This window comes from Acomys russatus, chromosome X (assembly GCF_903995435.1).
Source record: "Acomys russatus chromosome X, mAcoRus1.1, whole genome shotgun sequence".
NCBI lineage: Eukaryota > Metazoa > Chordata > Mammalia > Rodentia > Muridae > Acomys > Acomys russatus.
Genome location: NC_067169.1, coordinates 18097944 through 18125571, shown reverse-complemented (window position 1 = coordinate 18125571; position 27628 = coordinate 18097944). Strand labels below are relative to the sequence as shown.

Sequence of the window (27628 nt, the reverse complement as noted above, 5' to 3'; positions counted from 1 at the left end):
GATTTTCAGAACTGTAATAAAATGCAGTTGGCAGCATTGAGGCTGGGGTCTCTAAGCTGGGGGCAGGGCGTCGCTAGGAGGGGTGGGGCAGACAGGTGACACGTGTCCCTGCTAAGAGCCAGCCGGAGAGAGGTGGGGGCGGGAGATAGGGACAGAAAGACAGAAAAGGGCAGACGCGCGTGAGAGACAGAGTCTGCCCTGTGGGAGGAAGAGTCTGGTTCTCAGTCCCAATGGCCATCTCATGTGCTGTGGGGTGCGTCTTTCTGTATCTTTCTGTGTCTCTCCCTCCCTCGGTTTATCTCTCCTTGCCTTCTTTTCTCAGGGTTTCTCTGAGAGTCTGTTTTCGTTTCTCCTCCCCTGATCTTCATCTCTCTGTCTGTCTGTCTCTCTCCCCTACCTTTTTCTAAGGCTTGTCCTCAACTCTTCCTTTTCGTCTCTGCCCCTCACTCTTCCCCGTTCCTGTTTGTCTCTCTGGCCAGTTGCTCGGCCCTTTCCATCTGTTGCTCCCTGTGGGGCTTCTCTTCCCTCCTGTAACTCTCCTAACGGTCTAGTCCCTTTGCTCCACTCCTGACCCTTCGTATCCCATTTCTTTGCCAGCAGGATGGAAATGCAGGACCCAAAGATGAACGGAGCTGCCTCTCAGGGTGCTCCGGGGTGAGTAGGGGATCCAAGGAGGCAGGCTCCTGTGTCGCCGGGGAAGCCAGGGTTACCTTTTCATGAGCTTCACTTTTTCTGCCCTATTCAGCTACAGGCAGGAACGCGAGGGCTTCCTGCCCACCCATACCCCTGCTCCTGTGAGGAAGCCTGTCCAGTTCATGGATGTAAGTGAGCCCACAGGACCTGCATGGCTCACCTCCCCTATCTAATCCCAACTCCTTCTCCTCCCCTGCTCCCCTGACTAGCTATCTCCCTGCCCCAGCTATTGGCTCCTCAGTTGCTGGCATCTGCAGATACTCCCTTTCCCCAAGTACTCTCCACTTCAGCCTTCTCTGTTGCCTAGTTTCTCCCTTTTCCACATAGTGTCCCTGCCTAGTGACCCGGCTCCCTAAATAGTCTCTTCTTGCGCTTTCTGCCTCCTAGCTGGTCTCCCATGATTGCTTCTTATCTTCTAGATACTCCTCTGCTACCTCTTGCATTTCCAGCTGCTCCCTCCAGGCTTTCTCCTAGTTCCCTTTTCTCAGTGTTCCTTCTTCCAGTTTCTTCCCGTCAATCCTCTTTCTCTTTCAGCTTCCTCTTGCTTCCCATCACATCCTCCTGGATGTTTCCCCTCCCCCATTGCCTTCCTTCCCTTCCCTGGCTCCAGCTCCAGTCTCTTGTCCTACCCCCCCACCCCCTGCCCGCCTTCCTATGTGTACCGGTTCTTGTCCCTTGCTAACAGTTTGAAGGGAAGGCATCATTCGGAATGTCGGTGTTCAACCTCAGCAACGCCATCATGGGGAGTGGAATCCTGGGGTTGGCTTATGCCATGGCCCACACTGGAGTCATCTTCTTTCTGTGAGTCTATAGGTATCCTTTGGGAGAAGGGGGGTTGGTCAGTGATGCAGAGGGCTGAGTGGGAGGCCAGGGCAACTCTGAGCTGTGCTACCTATTGCAGGGCCCTGCTGCTCTGTATTGCCCTCTTGTCTTCTTACTCGATCCACCTCCTGCTGACCTGTGCGAGTGTTGTAGGTGAGATTCCCAGCCTTGGTCCCCATTCTCCATGCCATCCTCTGTGGACCTCAGTCTGTAAATTCCAATCCATGAGCCACCTCCCCACCTCCCTCCCCGCCCCCCCCCCCGCCTCCAGACCCACTTCCTTGACGTCTCATTGCAACTCACATCTGATCCGACATAAACACTCTGATCTCAGACCCCAAACTTGGCACCCCAGACTCCACACTCAACTCCCTTTTTGACAGACTCCAGATTCAAGCCCAGATCTCAGATTTTATCTGGCTGGGCTCCTGGACCACCACCTCTCAATTCCCAATACCCACTCGTCTGTCCAGCCACGAGACTTTCCCCACTCGTAGACTATTACATTCTATGTCTAATTCCTACCCTTTGGACTTCAGGTCCTCTTAACCTGGAGACTAGCTCTGAAATCCTCAGCCCACTGCCTCCTAGCAATCATGATTTGAGGATTCTCTCCCTTTGTGGTCTCAGTCCACAGTCTGTCTCCAAAACTCCAGCACCTCACCTTTGGCCTCTCCCAGACCTCAGATATCACCTCTCAGACTCACAAATTCCACCCTAAACTGCATAGCTCTCAACTCCAGCCTCGGTCAGTCACAGCTGACCTATAACTCTCCCGCCTAGCCTGGCTTTTTGCAAACTCACAGGCTACTCCTTCCTGCCTCCACTTTCCCAGGCATCCGAGCCTATGAACAGCTGGGACAGAGAGCTTTTGGACCTGCTGGGAAAATAGTGGTGGCCATCATCATCTGTCTGCACAACGTTGGCGGTGAGGACTTGGGGAGGGTAACTAGGGGGCAGAGGGTAGAGCGTGGTAGGCTTTGCCAAGGGTGGGCTCGGGGAGGGGGAATGCTGCTTAAATATCTGTGCCATCTGCACCCAGCTATGTCCAGTTACCTGTTCATCATCAAATCTGAACTGCCCCTGGTTATTGGCACCTTCCTGGACATGGACCCTGAGGGGTGAGTACACAGTACAGCCCTGGCTGACCGCAACTCTACTTGTGAGTTCTAGAAATCATTTCCACCTCCATGGCCACCTGCCTCCCAGGTGCTGGGTGCTGCAGGTTAACTGCGAATGCCTCTGATTCCTGTGTAGCAGGAGTCAATATTACACTTGAGCATAGCTCACCACAGGACTCTGGGAGGCCATGTGCTTATTTGGACTCTTCTTCAGGCTGATTCTGGCTGGCAGCTGTCTCTGTATGCCTGGTGTGTGCTGATGCTGACCACATGTGCATGACAGTACAGAGCCAGTGGACTCTGGATTTGACTTAGTGGCTGTTAGACTGGTGGATTCTCTCCAGCCAGCCATGTGATGGATGACAGCTGGGTCCTGTATGCTGCCATTGATCCCACCCATATGTGTTGACACTTGGCTACTGTCATCTTTCCTGTTTAGCTGATTCTGGGTCCATCAGGCCATTGGACTCTATCTAGCTCTAAATGTGTGATTGCTGACTCTAGTGGTCTGTGTGTCATGTCCACTGTGTGCGCTCTGTCAACTCCATCTCCTTGTTTGCTTTGACGATTATTGTATGGCAGATCCTCTCAGGCTGTGTGTGTGTGTGTGTGTGTGTGTGTGTGTGTGTGTGTGTGTGTGTGTGTGTGTGTTCAGGGGGTTGTGACTGTGGAAGTCCTCTTAATTGTGGTTGCAACCATGTATGTGTTCAGACTGCTAGACTCCAGTTTCATTTTACTGGCACAGCCTCTCAGGTTTGTTTGTTTGTTTTTTAAATACATACACAATAAAATTCTAGGTGTGCTCATTTGTGCACACAGCAATATTTTTCTTTATTTGCATACATCTTTCTGCCTCTTTCTATTTTTTTTTTTCAAGACAGGGTTTCTCTGTGTAGCCTTGGCTGTCCTGGATTTGCTTTTGTAGACCAGGCTGGCCTTGAACTCACAGTGATCCGCCTGCCTCTGCCTCCCGAGTGCTACACAGAGAAACCCTGTCTTGAAAAAAAGAAACCAAAATATTTATTTTATGTGTTTGTCTGACTGGATGCATACACAACACATATATACGGTTCTCCAGAGGCCAGAAATGAAAGTCAGATTTACTGGAACAGAAATGTAGGCATTTATGAGCCATCTGATGTGGATTTGGGGGATTTCTTGTCTACTTAGGGACTGGTACTTGAAGGGAAACCTCCTCATCATCTTGGTCAGCTTGTTAATCATTTTGCCCCTGGCTCTCATGAAGCACCTGGGTAAGGAGGCTTCCTGGGTTCTGCATTGGGTAGCAGTGCTAGAGAATTGGGAACCAGGCAGAAAAATCCCCAGTTTATTTTAGTTTTATTTTGGTCCTGGAGACTGAACCCAGGACTGCATGCAGGCTAGGCAAGAGGCTATATCACTGGGCTATATCACCAATCTGGGGGAAAAAAACCCCTCCGTTTTTAAAGGTTATGGAACATGGAGGGGTTGGGAGGGCTTGTTGGATTTGGGTTTTAACAGTTCAGTAAAGGTTTCGTGGAGAGGGGAGGCTGGCTCAGGTGGAAACAAAAGCTTACGCGAAGAAAGACAGACCAAAGCTTTGGTGTGTGGTGTACTGGCTTCTGTGAGTTCTGAGACCCTGTTATTCCTCCTGTAGGCTACCTGGGGTATACAAGCAGCCTCTCTCTCACCTGCATGTTGTTTTTCCTCGTTTCGGTAAGTCAGAGAAGACACAAAGTGGTGATGGTGGGTGAGGAGGGGTGGTGGTGTTTGGGACCCTGAGGCAAAGCCTTCTCTGTGACCTTGCTCCCTTCCTTGTGGACTCCCAGATCATTTATAAGAAGTTCCAGATTGGCTGTGAAGTGAGCCATAATGACACAGTAGTGGAGGGCGAACAACTTCCCACCCAGGCCTTTAACATCAGCTGTGAGGCCAAACTGTTCACAGTTGACTCGCAGGTAGGTATGCAGGCAGGTAGGGGCTTGAACCACACTCCAGGTCCTCTTGTCTTGTCCCAACATTTTCATCTGAGTATTGGGCTTCAGAGGCTGTGTCATGTGGCCTACTTGGAAGGGGATGGGGAGAAGGGGATTCCCCAGTACTTTAGGTGTTCTAATTTCATGATCATGGACCATTCCCCAGATGTCTTACACTGTGCCTATTATGGCTTTCGCCTTTGTCTGCCACCCTGAGGTGCTACCCATCTACACAGAGCTGTGTCGGTGAGTAGAGAGGCACATGTGAGTAGAGACTAGGGGGCATATATGATGGACCAGCTAGAGGGGGCAGTAGCCATAATGTCTGGCAGTCTCCCATTGCAGCCTTGGTATGGTATCTTGTGGGTGGCTGGTTGTGACAAGGGAGTGTCCACGAAACCTGCGGGACTCAGAGAAGTGACTATTTGCTGATTGGATTTAAGTGGTTCACTCTTTCAATGCCCAGTACAAAATGTGGATTACTGTTTTTACTGTTTTTCTTGCTTTACTGCTCTAAAAACTGGTTAGGTGTGTCTTATTGTCTGAAAAATATGATAGATGGTTAGATGGGGGAAGACTTGGAAATGGTCATATGAGTGGTGATACAGATGGACGGACTGGGGAGGCTTGGCTAATTATAAGGGGGAAGCAGAGATAGAACATCAGTGTATATTAGGCAAACATTGTCAGACCAGGAGGAGGAAGATGCTAGAGGATGGGGACAAGTTCAGGGGTATGGACATGACAATTCCAATGACCTATGCACTTTAGGCCCTCCCAGCGCAGGATGCAAGCTGTGGCCAACCTGTCCATCGGGGCTATGTTCGTCATGTATGGACTCACAGCCACATTTGGATACCTCACCTTCTACAGTGAGTGTGGCTGGGATCAAGGTTGGGTGGAACTATGGTAGAGACTGAGCCAGGGTTATGGCAGAGGCCTCTGAGCTTTTTCCTTTCAGGGCCTTGGGTCCATCAGTTTCCAAAGGGAGAGTGAGCATCGTCTGTGTAGACTTTATCATCATGCATGTGTGTTTTGGTTCCTGGGCTAGTGAGCTCAGTGTCCATATGACTCATGTCCCTTCCCCATGGCTTAGGCACTGTGAAGGCGGAGATGCTGGAAATGTACACCCAGGAGGACCTGCTCATTCTTTGTGTGCGCCTGGCCGTACTGCTTGCAGTAACCCTCACTGTGCCGGTTGTGCTTTTCCCTGTGAGTAGGGGCAAGGAGGGCCTGGGGAGTGCAGGGATATGGATGGATGAGCAGAGGGAAGAAACACAGACATTTGGAAAGAAGGTGGAGATCGGAGCAGATGGGTAGATGGAGGAAGCAGGAATAGACACACAAGAAAGGACCTGGTGAACAGAGAAGGCAAAAATAGATGGTTAGACAAAAGAGGACATGGGACCGGGTATAGAGCTCAGTTTACAGAGTGCTTTCCAAACATACATGAAGCCCAGATGAGAGATCCCAAACACTGTATAAATAGTGGTGCATTCCTGTAATCCTAGCACTCTGGAGGTAGAGGCAGGAGGATTAGGAGTTCAAGGGCATTCTTAAGTAGACGGTGAGTTTGAAGCCAACCTGGGGTACATGTGATTTTATCTCCAAACCAAACGAACAAGCAAACAAACACCCCCACCCCTAAACACACAAAGAAGGGACATGGTGGTAGAGGCAGTCAGATGGTGAGAGAGGCAAGGATGGGTGATGGTTCCAGGACAGATAGTCCTGGAGGGGTGGAGATGGACAGAAGAGGAGACAGATTTAAGTAGTGGTGGAAGCCGAGCTAGATGGTCCTATGGAAGAAGAAGACATGGATTATCAGGGCAGAAGCACAGATACTTGGTCAGACAGGCTGGAGGCATAGATAGTGGAATAGGAAATCAAGCATCTTGGACAGGGTGGAGACTGAGATAGGCTCACATGGCCGAGGGACAGCAAGGGAGACCTGACTCCTGTCCTGCCCTTCCTTGGCTGCAGATCCGCCGTGCCCTTCAGCAGCTGCTCTTTCCAAGCAAGGCCTTCAGTTGGCCACGACATGTGGCCATAGCTCTGATCCTGCTGATTTTGGTCAATGTCCTGGTCATCTGTGTGCCAACCATCCGAGACATCTTTGGGTTTATTGGTCAGTATCATCAAGCCTAGTTCCTTGCCCTGTCTAATATGGGCCTTGCCTTCAAACTTAGGTTGATTGCTGTCCCTTTCTGTCCTTCAGGGTCCACCTCAGCCCCTAGCCTCATCTTCATCCTTCCTAGTGTCTTCTACCTACGCCTCGTACCTTCTGAGGTGGAACCCTTATCTTCCTGGCCCAAGATCCAGGTGAGTATCCCAGGAAAGAGGCCTGGGGAAAGAGGTACCACTTACTCCAAGATGGCTAGAAATGAAAGGAGCATTGTCAAGATGGGGCCGGGAGGAGAAGGAACATCCAGGAAGAGGGACAGACATGAGGAAGAATGAAGGTGATTGTCTTAGAACACAAGAGGCATCTAGGAAGAGAGGGAATCCTCTAGAAGGGACTGTGGGCTGAGCTTGTGGTTCCATCACAGCAGGCTCTCCTAGCATTGGTAAATCTCTAGGTTCTGTCTCCAGCACTAAAAAATGGGGAGAAGGAGGATGGTATATAGAGAGGATTTTTCAGATAGATGGAGGGAGCACTACTGGGGAGAGAGGCAGAGGCACTCTGAAAGAGGGATGGAGGGAACTAATTCCCAGAAAGTTCTGAAAAGATGCATGAGGTGTTTACTGCAAGGAGGAACAGGGAGAATAGAGGAAGGTCAGGAATGGACGAGACTTTTCCTGGAAAGGGTGGAGGGCTTCAAGAGAATTCTCTGGTATGCTTTGGTGGGCGATCCTGGCCAACTTCACCTTTTCTTCTTCTTGCCTACAGGCCCTGTGTTTTGGGATCCTTGGAGTCCTCTTCATGGCCATCAGTCTGGGCTTTATGTTTGCTAATTGGGCCACAGGGCAGAGCCGTATGTCGGGGCACTGACCTGGCCTGCCCTGCCTTCCCCCCAAATCCCCATGCTCACATGCATGTATATGAGAGAGTCCAAGTCACTTTCCTGTGTTCCGCCTGCCTGGGACATGGGGGTGGCTGCTCTCTATTAACATTGCTGTCAGAGATGGGGACAATAGAGGTGGTAGAATAGTCCCCTTCCCTTCCCTCTATGGTCGCCTTACTCTTATTGCCAACCCCATGAGAGGAGGGGGAGGCCAGGTCCTTAGAAAGCTTCTTGCCTGACGTAGTCCCTGCTTCCTGGATGACTCTGTTAGGGTTACCCTGAAGCTAAAGGGGAAGAATAAAGATGCTGAATGATAACTCTGGTCCTGAGTCTTCTGTTATTTCTCAAAGAGTTACCGGGAGAAACCTGCTCAAGTTCAGGCAGGGGGGAACTGAGGCTCTGAGTGGAACTGTGCTCTTTCTCATCTGTTCACTCGTCTCTCTATTCATTGAGGGACTCAACCTAGTCACTCGCTCCTTCACTTACCCAACAGTCATTGTGAGGTTGGGAATATGGCAGTGAATGAAGTGTCAGAGGCAGAGCCATGAGTCAAACAGATCATAGTGCTTCAGTGCAAGAGAGGAAAAAACAAATTAGCCTACATTCGGTCTGCTTCCTACTTCTGTGTGGCCCTTGAACTAAGCATGTCTTTGCAAATTTCTAAAGTACTGAAAAAAAAATCAAGAGAAGTATAGTATTTTCTGGACTGGCAAGGTAGCTCAACAGGTCAAAGTACCTGCCACTAAACCTGACAAAGAGGGGTTGATTTGGAAAGAGTGTACCAGTTCTTGTAAGTTGTCCTCTGTTCTCCACAGGAGTGCTATGGTACGTGTGCGCAATCAAATAAATGCCCATTCATGCACGTGCATACATACACACCTCAAAACACTCAACCAGTCAATGTTAAAAAGCATTTTGTGACACTAGGAAATTACAAGAAAGTCCCATTTCATCGCCTGACTGCGTTTGTCCTAATCTGGTTATGATGTGTGTTTGTGGACTGCTCATGGTTGTTCGTGCAGAACTGAGGGGTTGCTGAGGAGACCATATGGTCTTCAATGCCTACTCTATTTACTCACTGGCCTTTTCCAGAAAAATAATGACCTGAGTGCTGACTTAGCGGAAGGAAAGAAAAATATTTTTTCTTTTAGACAAGGTCACATTGTGGAGTCTTTGCTGGCCTGGAACTTCCTGTGTAGATCAGGCTGGCTTGGAACTCAGAGATCCACCTGTCTCTGTCTCTACCTCCCAAGTGTTGGGGTTAAAAGCATCCACCACCATGCCTGAACTTTAAAAAAAAGATTATTCTTATTATTACTATTACTTTTATTATTATTATTATTATTATTATTATTATTATTATTATTATTATTATTAGTGTTAGTGAGTGTCTCATATCTGTCTGTGTGCCATATTCATGTTTGGTGGCTGCAGAGGCCAGAAGAGGAGGACATTGAGTTCCCTGGAGTGGAATTACAGATGATTGTGCACTGCCATGTGGGTGTGAGGAACCAGACCCAGGTCCTCTGCAAGAGCAGCAGGTGCTCTGAACTGCTGAGCCAGCAATCTTTACCACTCCATAAAGGATCATTTTGAACACAGAGGTAACAGAGCATATATGTAATGTTTGCAAGTGATGCGTGAGAAGCCAGTAAGGGAGGCCTTCCTGAGGAGGGGACAGAGAGTGGGGATCATAGGTTGGATATAAGGACTAAGCCTCATGATTGTTTTGGCAAAGTCTCCCAAGCAGAGGGAACTGCAAGTACAAAGTCCCCAAGGCATGGAAGAACAGAACAGGTCCAAGCAAGAGTAAGGAATAAAGAGGAGCTAGCATGAATATTTAAGGGCTGATTTCACCACAGCTTTGTCAATATATTCCTGAGTTATACAAAACATATTATGGGCTATCTAATACATGAAAATGGTATTGCTATCATAGTTACAGGCACGTGGAAGAAAATTTCAGGTGTTAGGTGATATTTATCTTCCCAGATAATTTATATATACATATTTATTTAATGTCTATGAGTGCTCTATCTCTATCTGTATCCACATGCCAGAAGAAGGCATCAATTCCCAGTATTGATGATTGTGAGCCACCATGTGGTTTCTGGGAATTGAACTAAGTAGCTCTGGAAGAGCAGACAGTGCTCTTAACCTCTGAGCCATCTCTCCAGCCCAATAATTTATATTTTTAATAATTACTGTGCTAAGAAGGAAGCCAAAGGCTTGACACCTATTAGGTGACTATTCTTATCAAAGCTACATTCCAAGCCTCCCCAGTAATCTTTATGCATACACAGGCCACTACTGATAAACTACTGATAACCCATGTGATGGTTACTCTTGTCAGCTTGATGGGATTTGGAATTGTCTAGGGGACATACCTCTGGCTTTGTCTGTGAAGGTGTTTCCAAATACGTTTGAGAAGAAAAGATGCACCCTGAATGTGGGTGAAACTCTCCCCATGAAATGAGACCCCAGATTAAATAAGGAGGAAGAGGAGAGAGCAAATGGAGCACCAGCATTCATCTCTCTCTCTTTCTCTACTTCCTGACTGTGGACTCAATGTGATCAGTCCCTCACAGGCCTTTAGCTATGATAAATGGTATCTCCCTAAAAAACAAAACAAAAAAACAAACAAACAAAATGTACCTTAAGTTGATTTTGTCATAACAATAGGAAAAGTAGTTAATGAACTCCCCCTTTCCTACATTAAAAATTTTTTTTTCTCAGCTAATTCTCACCATGTTGTCCAAGTGTGTTGTGTGTGACCTTTTGACCAAGCACCTGTCATCTTGGTATGTTTAGCTGTGCCCGCCCCCATAAAAAGATCAGTTCAGCTTGTAGAACCACTTTGGAAATCAATCTGGCGCTTTCTCAGAAAATTGGGAATAGTGCTACTGCAAGACCCAGCTATACCACTCCTGGGCATACACCCAAAAGATACTCCATCACACAACAAGGGCATTTTTTCACCTATGTTCATATCAGCTTTATTCATAATAGCCAGAAACTGGAAACAACCTAGATGTCCCTCAACCGAAGAATGAATAAAGAAACCGTGGTACATTTACACAATGGAATACTACTTAGCTATTAAAAACAAGGAAATCAACACAGAGATACCCTGTCTCGGGGGAAAAATAAATAAATAAATAAATAAATAAAATAAAAACAAGGAAATCTTGAAGTTTGCAGGCAAATGGATGGAACTAGAAACAGCCATCCTGAGTGAGGTAACCCAGACCCAGAAAGACACGCATGGTATAAACTCACTCATAAGCAGATATTAGCCACATGATACAGGATAACCATATTACAATCCACAGACCTAAAGAAGCTAAATAATAGGGACCTAGGGAGGATGCTTAATTCTCATTCAGAAGGGCAAATAGAATAGATATGGGAAGCAATTGAAGTAACAAGACAGGAGCCTACCATAGAGGTCCTCTGAAAGATTCCACCCAGCAGAGGATCCAAGCAGATGCTGAGACACACAGCCAAACTTCAGGGTGGAGCACAGGGAGTCTTATGGAAGAGTTGGGGGATAGAAGGACCTGGAGGGGATGGAGCTCCACAAGGAGACCAACAGAGCCAACAAATCTGGGCAGAGGAGGGGGTGCTGCAGAGACTGATGCACCAACCAAGGACCATGCATAGTGAGGACCCAGACCCTCTGCTCAGATAGTAGATAGGCAGCTCAGTCTCCTTATGGGTCCCATAATATGGGGAGTAGAGACTACTTCTGACATGGACTCTGTCCCCCACATGTTGATTACCTTCTCCTGGTGGGGCAGCCTTCCAGGCCACAGAGGAAGAGGATGCAGGCAGTCCAGATGAGACTTGATAGGCTGGGGTCAGATGTTAGGGGAGGAGGGCTCCTCTTTCTGAGGACTAGGGGAGGGAGGGGGGCATGAGGGAGGGAAGGTGGGACCAGGAAGCCATGAGGGAGAGGGCTACAATCAGGATGTAAAGTGAACAAATTTAAAAAAATATTAAGGAAAAGAAACCTCCGGCTTTAAAGGATCACACACACATACATACATACATACATACATACATACATACATACATACATACATACCTCTTCCTCTCTTCCTCTCCCCTCCTGTTCCCTTCTCCTTCTGTGTATTTGAAAGCGCTTCATCCTGTAGCCCAGGCTAGCTTTGAAGTTTTAAGTGCAAGGACCAGACAAACTCCATTTTGAAAAAGAAACTCCATTTTGTGTTAACCTAGCCAAGGGCTGAACCCAGATTCCAGAAAAACCACAAACTAGTCTAAACAGAAAAATATTCCCTAAGCAACACAATCAGCTCACCTTGGGAAAGTCCAAATATACTCTCTGCTCCTCAAGCTGACCAGCAGGTAGTCTGGCACATAGCAACAGCCAATTAGGAGCAGCCAGGCCAAAGTCCCTAACATGCCCCATGACTGCTTCAACCAATCTTTTCTATAGGCCAACTTGCCCCTACACCTATTACCCAACCATGAAACGCCACGGCTTATAAACTCCTTGCTTGTAGCTTTTCTGCCCAAATGCCATCTAATCATATACTGTAAAACCCATTTCTTTGTGTAAATCCTATAAAAACCCCGCTCAACTGAGGCTCGGGGCCACTTCTCTGCATCTGCTGTGCCAGTGTATGGGAGGGGTGGCCCGGGTTCGAACCTGCAATAAAGACTTCCTTGCCATTGATTTTGGACTTGGCTCTTGGGTGGTCTGTTCAAGGAGTCTCTCGAAATTTGGGCAAAACAATAAGCATCCTCCTCCATGTCCAGCTTCTCTTTGTGTTTGTTTGAGACAGGGTCTCATGTAGCCTCAGCTGGTCCCAAACTAGCCAACAAGGACCTTGAGATGCTAATATTCATTCTTTAGCTATTCAGGTGCTGGGTTTACAGGGGTGTGCCGCCATGTATGGCAGCAACTGTGCTCCTCTTTTCACTATTCTCTGATCCCTACTGTCACTAAACACAGGATTAGCATGACTATTTGACTGGAGTCAGCCGGGGTAGGGGGTAGCTTTTATATACCAAGCACACCCCTTGAGCTGCACAAATGCACTTTTGGCATTTGTTTTGTACAATTTCTGTTGTGACCAGAACCCCGCAGGGGAGGTGGAGGGGGAGAGGGATTCCCCTTGTTTATTGAGTTTTAAAGTTTGCCGATGGGAAAGCAGGGTTTAGAAAAAGGAAAACCAGATTTAAAAAAAAAACAAAAAATGAAATGTGCCAATAGAAACTAAATAATAGGAGAGTTAATATATAAAGAGCAGCCACGACATGCCTGGAGGCATAGGTTCCTAATTCCAATGATGTGGGAAGCTGAGGTAGGTAGTTCAGAGGCCTAAGGTCTACCTGGGCCATGGGGGCAAGTTTAAAGCCAACGAGGTGATTAAATGAGATTATGTTTCAGAAATAGAAGGTTTGGGAGAGTTGGAACTTAGAGTTCACAGTGCTCATGCAGCTAGCACTGCTTTGGTTGAAGCCCCAGAACCACGCATACAGAGCAAAGAACAGCCAAGCCTTCCCTTATTCAATGCTGGAGGTCAGGTTCAGAGCCTGTGCATGCTGGGCAAGCACTATACCACGCGGCCTAAGCCTCTAGCTTACAGCCCAGGGGTTTTTGAAAATAAGAATAATATGGTATAATACTGACGGGTAGCTTACAATCTTAGGCAAGGGGCCAGAGTGGTGTGTTAAATGAAATCAGGGCCCCTCAGAGACACTCACATCCTAATTGACAGAATTCATGAACGTGTTGACACTAACGTTGCATGTGGAATTATGGTAGCTAAACCGTAAAATGGTGAGATCATGTTCACTTATTCTGATGGTTCCAGTGTCTCCACAGTGGTCTTTATAAGTGGGAGGTAGACAATACTCAGAGAAAGGCGACGGAAAGAAAGCCCAAGAAATGCTCTGCTGTTGGCTTTGAAGATGCAAGATGAAAAGAATGCGCCAAGGAAGCTAGGCAGTCAATGCTTGCTTTGGAACACAGACCTACACTCACTTTGCTTTTAGGGCAGTGAGACTTGTACTGGATTTTGGAATCACAGAAGTGTAAGATAATAAATCTCTGATTTTTTTTTTTTTTTGAGACAGAGGTTCTCTGTGTAGCCTTGGCTGTCCTAGACTCACTTTGTAGACCAGGCTGGCCTCGAACTCACAGTGATCCGCCAGCCTCTGCCTCCCAAGTACAAATCTGTGATTCTTATATTTTGGTTGTGACACTAGCCTTTAAACGGCTGAGCCATCTCTCCAGCCCAAATCTGTGATTCTTTAGGCCACTGAATATGTGACAATTTATTATAGCCACAATAAAAACTGAATACATCTCAGGGAGGTAGAGGCAGGCAGATCATTATGAGTTCAAGTCCAGCCTGGTCTATGAAGTGAGTCCAGGACAAGCCAAGGCTACACAGAGAAACCCTGTTTTCAAAAAACAAACCCAATCCAACCCAACCCAACACAACCCAACCCAACCCACCACCGCCACCACCATCACCACCACCAATAACAAAAAAACCAAACAAACAAACAAACAAAAAAACCTAAAAAGTAAAACAAAACCCAAATACACATAGAAACAGACGAGCTAGCTAAAACAGAATAGGAAGTTAAGAAACAAAGTATTCTGCATATGAAACTTCAGCTTGCATTTCCAAATAGTGGCCAAAGATGTATTTCATGATAAATGATTGTTTGATAAGTGCCTGTCCATCTACAAAAATGAAATCCTTACCTGACAGCACAAAAATAATAATCTTAAGAAAAATTAGAAGTTTAATTGTGAAAGGTACACTAAAAAGCATTTGGAGCCTGGGTATGGTCATACATGTTTGTAGGCTCAATCCTGAGGAGACAAAATTTTTAGTCTACGTGGCTAGCCTAGGCTACTTATTGAGACCAAGTCTCATAAAACAAAACAAAATATAGCCAGAAAGGTAGTAAAATATAATAATTTAGTGTAAGCACTTCTTGACCTAACACAAAGGCTACAAACAATTACTCAGATATAGTTTAAGATCTGAAAATAAAAGTGCCATTATCATACCAAAACACACAATAAACTACTGTTTAAAAAGGCAGATTTGAAAAAAAAAAAGGCAGATTTGGTGGGAAGGGAAGAAACATGGGAAGATCAATAGTAACTGCTCTGAAGCTGTAGTTCAGTTGGGAAGCAGGCTTGCTGGGCATGCACAGCTCTAAGGTTGAACCTAAACACCCCATACAGTGAGAAATGGAGGTGGAAAAATCAGTTATTTCTCAGCTCCATAGTGAGTTCGAGGCTAGTCTGGGCTACATGAAACTTTTCAAAAAGAAAATATCATTTATAGTATATAACAAAGTCATTGCGTATCAATAAAGGCATCATATTGGTATTACATACCTAGCCAACTGGGTATTAAAAATATGTTCAGGGTCTGGAGAGATAGATGGCTCAGTGGTTAAGATTACTGGCTACTCTTGCTGAGGGCATGGGTTCAAGTCCCAGGACCCACAGGGCAGCCCAAAATTGTCTGTAACTCCAGTTCCAGGGGATCTGATGCCCTCTTCTGGCCTCTCTGTGCATAGACCATAAATGCACACAAAACACCCATACACATAAAGAAATGTTCTGTACTTATCTCAGCATAGCACAAAAGGACCAAGAAACAAAGAACAAAAGAGAAAGGAACCCAAAGGGAATGGAAAATAGATCCCCGAAATCTTAATATTCATATTAAGATATAAAGTATAAAAAAAGGAAATGGAGAAAAGGCATTGCCTGAAGAAATAATCTAGAATTTTCTGAATGTAAGACACTACTCTTTGGGGGCTGAGGAGTTGGCTCAGTCATTATGAGAACTTGTTGCTCTTACAGAAGACCTGTGTCTATTTCCAGCACGTACATGCTGGGTGTCCTCACAATCATCTGAATCGCTTCTAGGCCATCAGACACACTCTTCTGACCTTAGCAGGCATCAGATACACATGTGGTGCACATACATGTACGCAAGAAAAAGATATGAATCTTCAAACTGAAAAGCCACTAAATCAGAGCACAATTCTCTGTGTGTCTCTCTGTCCTTGTCTGTCTCTCTCTTTGTCTCTCTGTCTCTCTCTTTCACATACACAGAGAGACAGAGAGAGAGGGAGAAGGAGAGAGAGAGAGAGAAAGAGAGAGAGAGAGAGAGAGAGAGAGAGAAAGAGAGAGAGAAAGAGAGGGGGGAAGAAAGAAGAGAAGAGAAGAGAAGAGAAGAGAAGAGAAGAGAAGAGAAGAGAAGAGAAGGGTTGATTTAGCCCAGGAGTCTGAGGCCAGCCTGGACAATATAACAACTCTCTTGGGACTTAGAAGAAAGACAGAGAGCATGGTGGGAAAAGGCTCTAAGAGTTTCAGGTACAAACTCTGGAGCCAGATTACAGGAGTTCAGAACAAAATGTGTGTGTATATATATGGATATCTGTAGCTATAGCTCACAAAACTCATCACATCAAAGCTGAACAAGGCAAATCAACAGAAGGAAAAGATCCCCAAAAGAAGGGGCAAGAACCAAATACCTGGGCAGGAGGGATGGCTCAGAGGTTAAGAGCACTGCTTGCTCTTCCAAAGGTCCTGAGTTCAATTCCCAACAACCACATGGTGGCTCATAACTATCTATAATGAGATCTGGTGCCCTCTTCTGGAGTGCAGATGTACATGCAGGCAAAACACTGTATACTTAATAAATCTTAAAAAAACAAACAAACAAACTAATACCCACTAGTTCACACACTTAGGAGACTCATAAAAGACACTAAACTGAAAGTTATAATATATATGCAGACTCCTATAGGTCCTGTGCTTGCTGCTTCCGATCATATGAGCCTTGCCCAGTTGATTTAGAGGGCCTTGTTCTCTTGGTGTCCTCCAGCCATGATGACTCTTACACTCTTTCTGCCTCCTCTTCTGCAGGGTTCCCCAAACTCTGAGGAGAGGAATTTGATGGAGACACCCCATTTATAGTAGTGTGTTCCAATCCCTCTCTTCTCTCTCCTCTCTCTCTCTCTCTCTCTCTCTCTCTCTCTCTCTCTCACACACACACACACACACACATGTCTGGCTGTGGGTCTCTGAATTGGTTTCTATCTGCTGCAGGAGGAAGCTTCTCTGATGATGGCTGAATAACGCAACAATCTTTGAAGTATAGCAGAATATCATTAAGAGTTTTTTTTATTGTTAATTTTTTTACACCAGTAGTATTTGGTTTTACTCTAGGTCTGTACTCTCTAGGGCTATGTCATTTCTGGTTCTTGGTCACCCAAGCAGCAGCATCTATGGCTTCCATAACATGGAGTGGGACTTGAGTTAAATCACATATTAGTTGGTTACTCCCACAAGCTTTGTGCCATCATTGATTGCCCTAACATATCTTGTAGGTAGGACAGATTGTAGATCAAAGGCTTTGTGGCTGGGTTGGTGCTTACATTTCTCTTTTGGTAGCCTAAAGAGTGTAAGGCGCGCCCGCACCCAGTAATGGCGACAGCGGCAACCATAACTCCCACACAAGCGCGGACATAAGCTCTCCCAATTTGCCCCTCCCGAACAGGGGTATGCAAATGAAGTATTCTGGAGCTGCCCTCTCAGCCACAGGCATACTAATGAGGCACGCTAATGAAGCATCCAGACACGACCTATGAGATATTGACACGACACATACACAGAGCTATTTAAGTGATGCTCTCGCGGGCATTCGGGGTCTTTCGCTTCAGCTTCAAGGGCGCTCCCAATAAAGCACGATTGAGAAGAATCCTGGTGTCTGTGTCGTTCCTGCCGGCGGGAGGGCGCAACAAGTGGTGCCAAAACCCGGGAAATCGAAAACAGCGCTCGGACCACTAGACACCTGCGAGGACCCTCGGGATCAAGCAGAACCCCGGGAGGATTCAGAACTCATCGCGCGGAGCGGCGGTACCGGTAAGTCTTCCTTTAAGGGCATGCCCCCATTTGGCATAGACCCCCTTCTGGCTGCAGGGCTACTCTTGTTGTGGGCAGCATTTGTTTTGTGGTGTTGTTTTTGCTTAAATTGTCATCGGCACGGGGAGGAGTGCATTTGTTGGGAATAGCGCAAAATGGGAAATCAGCATTCAACGACCTTCCTTAAACCGGTACAAGAACTTCTTAAGCAGCGCAAACTGAAGGTATCGGAACAAACAATTCAGGGGTTTTTACAGGAAATAGATCAAGTTGCCCCCTGGTTTGAACCCACTGGCTCTTTAAACCTTGCTAGTTGGGATAAATTGGGCCGAGACATAGACAGAGCATCAGAAGAACGAAAGTTACGGGCAGGGACGAAACCATTATGGCGCCTGGTGCGTGCCTGCCTGGAGGATAGGAGATGCGAGGACGTTATCAAAAACGGCCAACGAATGTTAGCTAATCACCAAGATAGCATGTCAGAAACAGAAGGAATAAACAAGAAAAGGGAGAGGAATAGCAGGAAAAAGGATAAACAAAATAAAAGAGCAGCTCAAACAAAGGAGGAAGAAAAACAGGAAGAAAAGAATATTAGCAAGAAGCTATACCCGGTACTCGATGAGTTCGCTAATTTGCATCTCAGTAGTTCTAGCGAATCAGGGCCCGAGAGCCATAGTAAAGAGGAAGAATTAAGTACTGAAGAGGAACAGGACGTAGAGGAGGCAGCCGCTCAATATGAGCAGGAGAGATACGGGCCATACGAATAACACCGTCAGCACCCCCTCCATATAATCCTCAGTTCACTAGTAAGCAGAAACCCTCTAGAGGCAGCCACCCTCGCTCCAGTTTTGCGGAGCCCAAGACATGAAAAGGGTGGCTGCCGCTTCCCTGTCTTTGAAGATCCAAACACCCAGGCTCGATATCATGAACCTGTTGGATATAAACAAATTAAGGATCTAGCAGAGGCAGTACGAACATATGGGGTAAATGCTGCTTTTACTCAAGCTCTACTAGAGAGATTTGCCTATACGGCCATGACACCGACCGATTGGATGAGTGTGGCCAAGGCATGTTTAACTATGGGACAATATTTAGACTGGAAATCCATATATACCGATGCAGCTCAGGTACAAGCTAGAGCCAACGCCGCTGCAGGCCAGCCCCTTTGGAATATGGATATGTTTCTAGGACAGGGCCAATGGACAGCGAATCAAACGGCGTTTCCCGTAGATGTTTATACCCAAATTAACACCATGGCCATAAAAGCTTGGAAAACCCTACCTAATAAAGGGGAAGTTACAGGCAATTTAACAAAAATAATACAAGGCTCCACGGAGCCGTTTTCTGATTTTGTAGCCCGTATGATGGATGCAGCAGGGAAAATATTTGGGGATCATGAAACAGCCATGCCATTAATTGAACAGCTGGTTTATGAACAATGCACACAAGACTGCAAGAGAGCAATAACGCCTTGGAAAGGAAAGGGACTCCAAGCCTGGATGAAGGCCTGTAGAGAAATTGGGGGACCCTTGTTCAATATGGGATTAGCAGCTGCAGTCCTGGCAGCCGCAGGCAAAAATGGGAAACCAAATAACGCTTGTTTTAAATGTGGTAAACAAGGACATATAAAGCGGCAATGCCCTCTCAGTCACAACACTGCACATATTAATAAGTCCAAAGTAGTCAGAACTCCTGGGCTCTGCCCAAAATGCAAGAAGGGGAAGCATTGGGCCAATGAATGTAGATCAATTAAGGATATAAATGGAAAACCTTTACAGCACTCCGAACCAAAAAACGGGGACAGGGGCCCCCGACCTCAGGGCCCGCAAATATATGGGGCTGTACAGACACCCTCGCTACGCCCACCGGCGTTCCGAGGAGAGCCACTCCGGGTTCCGCAGGGTTGGACATCTGTGCCACCACCCGATGCGTACTAACGCCACAAATGGGGTTCAACCGCTAGACACCGACTTTAAGGACCCCTCCCCAAAAACACGGTAGGACTGCTGTTAGGCAGATCTTCTTCAGCCCTTAAAGGCCTGATTGTCACCCCAGGCATCATAGATGAAGACTATACTGGCACAGTTAAGGCCCTGTGCTCCTCTCCTCGAGGCATAACAGCCATATCACCAGGAGACAGAATAGCTCAACTATTGATATTACCCAGCCTACATGGCCAATTCCCCTCCAGGGCAGCCGAAAGAGGAAATAAGGGCCTTGGCTCTACAGGAACAGATTTTAGTTATTTATCCCTGACATTAGATCAGAGACCTACATATTGCTTAACAATCGAAGGGAAAAAATTTGTGGGATTATTGGACACTGGGGCAGATCGCAGCATTATAGCGACCAAAGATTGGCCAAGAAATTGGCCTACACAAATCTCCTCGCAAACCTTGCAAGGCCTCGGGTACGCCAACACTCCCGAGATCAGTGCCAAAGAATTAACATGGAGAGATTCGGAAGGCAGAAAAGGAAAAATTTTCCCCTTATGTTATGCAACTGCCGATCACCCTATGGGGACGGGAAGTATTGGAGCAACTAAGACTGACCCTCACTAATGAGATAACCGCTAATTACTCCCCACAAAGTCTCAAGATAATGAAGGACATGGGCTTTGTCCCAGGGCTGGGATTAGGGAAAGATTTACAGGGAAATCCAACACCTATGCAAGCCAAGAACTATTCCTCCAATAAAGGCTTGAGTTTTTCCTAGGGGCCACTGGGAAAAGTATCCCCATACCTTGGAAAACAGAGGAACCAGTATGGGTTCCTCAGTGGCCCCTTTCCTCTGAAAAATTATTAGCAGCTCGAGAACTAGTTACAGAACAACTCCAGGCAGGCCATTTGGAACCATCTCACTCACCCTGGAATACTCCAATATTTGTTATTAAGAAAAAGTCGGGTAAATGGAGATTGATACATGATTTGAGAGCAGTGAATGAACAAATGCAAATCATGGGGCCTATTCAAAAGGGGCTCCCTTTGTTATCTAGTTTACCTAAGGATTGGCCAATTTTCATTATTGATATTAAAGATTGTTTTTTCTCTATCCCTCTGGCAAGCCAGGATTGCCAGCGATTTGCATTTACCCTACCAAGTACTAATCATGAACAGCCTGACTGTAGATTTCAATGGCGAGTGCTCCCTCAGGGTATGGCCAATAGCCCTACAATATGCCAATTGTATGTGGCAGAGGCTCTGAAGCCAGTAAGAAAAGCTTACCCTAGAATGAGACTATGTCATTATATGGATGATATACTTTTAACAGCGCCTAATGACCAAATGCTGGATTTGGCTTACCTTCAAGTCATAAGAGATTTAGATAATAAAGGGCTATGTATAGCTGGAGAGAAAGTACAGAAGGGAGATATCGGCACCTTTCTAGGAGCAACCATTTCCAGGAGTCAGGTTACACCTCAAAAGTTACAAATTCGTAAAGACTGTCTCCAAACTTTAAATGACTTTCAAAAACTGTTAGGTGACATCAATTGGATTCGACCGTACCTCAAGTTACCTACTTCTGATTTAAAACCCCTATTTCAAATTCTAGAAGGGGACACCCATATTTCTTCACCCAGAGCATTGACGCCCCAAGCTAGGGAAGCCCTCCTTAAGGTAGAACAAGCTATAGAAGGAGCTCGACTCACCCGTGTCACTCCTGGCGAGCCTATTTTCTTGTGTATTTTAGTTACTCCCTATAGCCCTACTGCAACATTATGACAAGGAGGCATTCTACTTTGGATACATGGCCACTCCTCTCCTGGCAGGACCGTGAAACATTATCCATCAAGCGTTGCTGTATTAGCTCAGCAAGGCATTAAGTCTTGTCTAACCCACTTTGGACAATACCCTGATGTCATTATTACTCCCTACAACGCCCAGCAACTACAAGTGTTGTTAGCCACCATTGATGATTGGGCGATTTTAAGAACAATCTTCCCTGGTAAGATTGACAACCATCTCCCCAAGGACCCACTGCTACATTTTGTGTCTACTCACCCGGTCATTTTCCCCCAGATGACAGCTAATTCGCCTATTCCAAATGCTATTGACATTTTTACAGATGGGTCTAAGACAGGGTCGGGGGCTTATATGGTTTCAGGACAAGAACCAGTCACACTTCAGTTCGCTTCCAATACCCCACAGTTGGTAGAATGCCAAACGGTTTATGCTGTTTTTCAACGGTTCACTGAACCGTTTAACTTGATCTCTGATTCCCACTATGTAGTTAATGCAGTGCGCATACTGGAGGTGGCGGGAAATATCTGTTCCAAAAGTCCAATAGCACACCTCCTAAGGGACCTTCAAAAGATTATATGGTCCCGACGCCACCCGTTCTTTATACAGCATATCAGAGCACACTCAATGTTGCCTGGGCCTATGGTCGAAGGCAATAGAGTGGTGGATGCTGCTACCAGATCCATAGCCTTTGTACTGCTAGACAATGTCAAGGCAGCCAAAGAATTTCACTCCCTATACCATGTACCTGCAGCAACCCTAAGAAAGAGATTTCACATCTCCCGTGCCACGGCAAGGGATATAGTCACCAACTGTGCCGCCTGTGTGCCTTTTCATCACCCCCCTCACACAGGAATTAATCCCCATGGTTTACGTCCTGGAGACCTCTGGCAAATGGACGTAACACATGTCCTACAATTTGGAAAGCTTAAATATATGCATGTGTCCATTGATACCAGCTCGGGGATAATTTTGCATCCCTTTTTACTGGGGAGAAGACGATGCATGCTATTACTCATTGCCTAGAGGCTTGGGCAGCATGGGGCAAGCCCAAAGAACTAAAAACAGACAATGGCCCTGCCTATACCTCTAAAGGCTTTCAATCATTCTGTCACACCATGCAAGTCAAACACGTCACTGGGTTACCATACAACCCTCAAGGGCAAGGCATTGTAGAACGAGCAAATCGGACCCTGAAGGAATTGTTACAAAAACAGAAAGGGGGAATAAGTTCCGGGCTTACCCCTAAGAATCAACTATCATTAGCCCTATTTACTATTAATTTTTTGATGCTTGATTCTGCCGACCGGACGGCAGCAGAACGTCATGGTGTTACCTCCTTTACCAAATTCCCTTCCGTAAAATGGAAGGATGTATTAACAAAACAATGGAAAGGCACGGATCCAGTGATAGCTGGATCCAGGGGAGCTGTCTGTATTTTTCCACAGGAGCAAACTGATCCAGTGTGGGTTCCAGAAAGACTTACAAGAATCATCAAAGAGGAGGAACAGGATGCTACATCACACAACACCGAAGACCTATCTCCTGATCCTCCTGGTGTTACTGACAAACCCGAGTAATAGCAAAGCCGTAAAGCTTTGGGCAGTTACCAGAACCTGGCCTATTCTCATGCCAGTACATGCCAACTCCACAACCCTCCCCTTGATATTTTCCACTTCATGTTCTGGAGAGGTGCCTTGTGCATCCCTCTGGGGGAAGAAGACCAAACCTTACAACCAATCCAAATTTGCTTTATCAGGCACACTTTGCCTGTCTTTTGATGAAAGGACACCCTGCATTTGGCTACAACAAACCTACATAAGTGCCTGGTTGGACCCTCTTTGCCCCATTAATAATGATTTACCTGTAGAGGCTTTAACTGGGGTCCTTACACAGATCAGCCAGGGCTCTACGTCAGGAAGTGGTACGTACTCCAGTGGCTCCCTCGGAGCTCAATATCACCACACTGATGATTGTTAGTAACATCACCATACCACTAAGAAATAATGTCACTTCTTATAACGCAACCAGGTTCCGAGCCTCACCCTGGTGCACACCAGACTATAGGCTTTCCTCCTACTTTCACAGAGTGCCAGACCAAAGATAACCCTGAAAAACAACTGTCTCAGGGTTTTCAATCTACGCCCCCTTTGAATAGGTATAGGATGTCACTTCGAGACAATACAACAGGGGGCTATGAGGGATGGCCCTGGTTCCAATGGGTGCTATAATAACGATGCTGGAGCATCTATGGACATTCCGCATTGTCGAACCTTTTTGGTACCACACACGTTCTCTGGAACGTCTCTGCCCCTCGCAAGCCCACAGAAAAGCATAATCAGGCCAGGTTGCAGAATATAACTTATAACAAAAGGTTAGCAGAACAGAGCTCTAATAGCTCAGCTGTTTGCCTTAGAGCACCATTTCTATTCTTCTAGCAATATCAGTAATACTACAGAGCTTGACTGTCAGTCTTATAGTTGCCTTTTGGCTGAATGCTGGAACGGCACAGAGACACTGGCACTGGTAGTCCCGCTTGCAACCTTTGTGCCCATCCCGGTAGAGGCTGATCCTGAAACTTTCCCTATTATTAATCTCCTACATCAAAAACGTGATTTGGAATCACGGCAGCCATCATTACAGCTATTACTATCTCTGCAGCTGCCGCGGTTACTGCCGCGGTAGCCATGACCTCACAAATACAGACAGCTGATGCAGTCAACAGTGTAGTAGAGCAACAGCTACGGCATTAGTGACTCAAGAAAAGATGAATGCACATTTGCTTCAGGGCCTTCGTTTGCCAACCAGAGAATAGATTTATTACAAGAACAAATGGTAGAGTTATATGAGTTGGTTCAGACCAGCGTGTTTCCCATTATAGAACATGTATGTGTTACCCCAGTGCGATACAACTTTAATGCTTCTTTTAATCAAAGTAAATGCTATCAGAATACCTTGCAGGAACTGGACGCTGGAGGCTGAAGAGCTATCCCGACAGCTCCTGGACCAAATTGCTCACCTGAATGGCACTCGATTGAAACCTCTGACCCTAGGGAATTACCTCTTGGCTGCATTCTGCCTTTTCCTACTTTAAGGAGTGGGTGGGGGTGGGAATTTTTGGAGCCATCACATCTGTGGCCTCGTGTTCTGTCTCTGGGTATTGTGTCGGATGAAGAGAAATCACACCCGTGATAAGACGCTTATGATCCAAGCTTTACTAGCGGTTGAGCAAGGCGCCTCTCCTCAAGTATGGCTAGCAAGCCTAAGAAAATGAGCTTCCCTCTACCTTCCTCTTGCGTGGCCTTTGCACCCGACTGAGTCTCGTTGCCATTGCACGTCGGAAGGCACACACCCGTCAGTGGCCATTGCACTCCGGGGGATTCTGCCCATTGCACGCGGGATGGCACTGACTGTTACCCCCACATTGGTCCTCGATCGGATGGGCCATAATAATGGTCCAGCCTTGATCGGACTGATTTCCCTTCGCTCATTTCTTATAAAATAAAAAATGGGGAGATGTAAGGCGCGCCCGCACCCAGTAATGGCGGACAGCGGCAACCATAACTCCCGCACAAGCGCGGACATAAGCTCTCCCAATTTGCCCCTCCCGAAACAGGGGTATGGCAATGAAGTATTCTGGAGCTGCCCTCTTCAGCCACAGCATACTAATGAGGCACGCTTAATGAAGCATCCAGACACGACCTATGAGATATTGACACGACACATACACAGAGCTATTTAAGTGATGCGCTCGCGGGCATTCGGGGTCTTTCGCTTCAGCTTCAAGGGCGCTCCCAATAAAGCGCGATTGAGAAGAATCCTGGTGTCTGCGTCGTTCCTGCCGGCGGGAGGGCGCAACAAAAGAGTATCTTCCTGTACCAAAGACACTAGAAGGTGGGGGTGAAGGTTCTATGTAGGTACCAGCTTGACTTCTCTGTGTTCAATAAATTGCAAACTATAATCTTGGCAACAGCCTGGGCTGTTTGGGAATTTCATGGGACCCCTTTGGCCAATAACTCAATTGGATATAACTCAGTTCCCATACTGGAAGTTTCATTTGGTTGCAAGAGATGGCCAGTTGGGCCTCTGTCTCCATCGAATCACCTTTATATATTTTAGAAGGTTTAACTGCAGTAGGGTTTTATGCCATCTTTCAAATGCCCCTCCATTCTAGCTGACTCTCCCCAAATTCCATTCCTCAGTGTCATCTTCCATTCCCATTCCCACCCAATTCTCCTGTTCCTGTTCCTCTTGCTATCAGTCCACCTATAAAATTTATTTATTTTAGGTGTATTGGTGTTTTGCCTGCATGTATTTCTGTGTGAGGTTGTCAGATCTTGAAGTTACAGACAGTTGTGAGCTGCCATGTGGATGCTGGGAATTGAACCCAGATCCTCTGGAAGAGCAGTGAGTGCTCTTAACTGCTAAGCAATCTCTCCAGCTCCCTTTCTTTGGTTTTTCAAGACAGAGTTTCTCTGTGTACCCCTGGCTGGCCTTGAACTCACAGAGATCTGCCTGCCTCTGCCTCCTCAGTGTTGGGATTAAAGACGTGCGCCACCATTGCCCCGCTGTAATCCCAGTATTTCTATGGGGAGATGACAGGCAGGGGCAGCAAACTCCCCATTCACTGAAGGGCTAAAGAACCTGATCTATTGCAGAAAAAACAATACAAAGACGCTGTTTCAAATAAGGTGGATGGACATTCACATATAAAGAACGACATGCACGTGTGCTCTTTCTCCCACTCCCCACTCTCTCATGCACAAAAGTGATCAGACAGTCCCTCAGCTCCTTTAATACACCAGGGAATCCCAAAGGCAGGGACTTTCCAGTCAGGATTTTGGAGAGATTTAGGGCAGAAGGGAGCAGGAGTTGGAGTCACAGAATCCCCTGTGAACTCCAGCACTTCTGCCTCACATGGTGCAGAGCTCTCTGTGGTCTCTTCCTTTTGTTCAGTTCATCAGAGACATATCCTTGTGAACCCATATTACTTCCTGCAAGCAGCAGGAAGAGAGAAAGACACCGGGCCTGGCTTGAGCATTTTAAGCCCATCCCCACTGACATATTTCCTCCAACAAGGCCACACTTCCAACAATGCCACTCACTCTGGGCCTATGGGGGCCATCTTTATTCAAATCACCATACTGGTCTACATTGGACCTGGGACCTACATCTCCTTTGTACCATGAATGCCTTTCAGATAAGAGCCTTACTTCTGCTTTTCCATAAACCCTTCTGCCTTTGCTGTCATTCAGGCCTGACCTCGTACTTGGCATCTTAATGCTTTAGCATCTAGTCTCACACTTGGTAGACATCTTCCTTAGATCTCTGCTAAGCAACTACATCACCATCTATTCACGTTGATACAAAAATCTTAAAGTAAGCTCTGTCAGTCTGTCATATTTTAGAGCGGCCCCTGACCCATGGCCCTGAGGGGGTTAGGCAGGGTCTTTACTCTTGAGCTATATTCCAGGCCAAGGAAAACATTCCTTATTGCCAGTCTTAGTGACGTTACTTAATTCTCACAACACTTAACCCATGCTGGCTCCACTGTCTTCCATAATTGTCCTTAATAAGGGTTCAAAGTAGGTGGCTGCAGCTTAGTAGTAGAGTACTTGCCTAATCTGTGTTAGGCATCAGCTTCATTCTGTAATAGTGTTAAAACGGTAGTGGAAGAGACAAAGCAGAAGGCCTCATCAAACATGTGGATATGATAAATATTTAAAGGCAGAGAAATATGAATTACCCATGATTGTTGAGTATACACATATGCCTATCATGAACGATTGCACTGTGTTCCAGTTGAATATGCAGTATTATTATTTGTGTATTAAAATAAACTGTGAACAATTTCAGAAGATATTTTTACTATTGAGTAAGGTTTGGTGGTACAAACTTGTAATCATAGTACTTAGGAAGCTCACGTAGAGGGAGAGCATTTTTGTTTGCGTGTTTGCTATTCTTTGAAGAGCATCTTTCTTTCTTTCTTTCTTCCTTTCTTTCTTTCTTTCAGGCAAGGTTTCTCTGTGTAGCCTTAGCTGTCCTGGACTTGCTTTGTGGACCAGGCTGGCTTTGAACTCACAGCAATCCGCCTGCCTCTGCCTCCCGAGTGCTGGGATTAAAGGCATGCGATACCACGCCCAGCCCATATTTTTTAAATCATTAATTTATTTGTCCATTTAACATGCCAATTGAAACCCCACTCCCTCCTCTTCTCCAAGTCTATGCTCCCACCCACTTGTCCCATACACCCACACTCCCTCACCCTGGGTACCAACCCACCCTGGCTCATCAAGTTGAATCAGGACTAAGTGCCTCCTCTTTCACCACGTAGGATCCGGAGGGAGACATCAGA

General features: G+C 46.4%; 1 protein-coding gene across 1 annotated transcript; it reads left to right on the top strand.

Moving 5' to 3' along the window:
* The first annotated feature begins 518 nt into the window (after positions 1-518).
* Slc38a5 (solute carrier family 38 member 5) lies at positions 519-7907 on the top strand. The gene is made up of 15 exons (XM_051141376.1): positions 519-654; positions 746-821; positions 1379-1494; positions 1595-1668; positions 2351-2443; positions 2558-2636; positions 3807-3889; positions 4273-4331; positions 4445-4573; positions 4758-4837; positions 5363-5463; positions 5688-5803; positions 6575-6719; positions 6810-6913; positions 7482-7907. Exons 1-15 carry the CDS (start codon positions 602-604, stop codon positions 7581-7583), a joined length of 1410 nt encoding a protein of 469 aa, XP_050997333.1. The 5' UTR covers positions 519-601; the 3' UTR covers positions 7584-7907.
* Positions 7908-27628: the final 19721 nt, after the last annotated feature.

Coding starts and splice junctions, on each gene's coding strand:
- Slc38a5 (XM_051141376.1), top strand. CDS start 602: ATGGAAATGCAGGACCCAAAGATGAACGGAGCTGCCTCTCAGGGTGCT. Junction 2,637..3,806: donor CTGGACATGGACCCTGAGGG/GTGAGTACACAG, acceptor TTGTCTACTTAG/GGACTGGTACTTGAAGGGAA. Junction 5,804..6,574: donor TGCCGGTTGTGCTTTTCCCT/GTGAGTAGGGGC, acceptor CCTTGGCTGCAG/ATCCGCCGTGCCCTTCAGCA.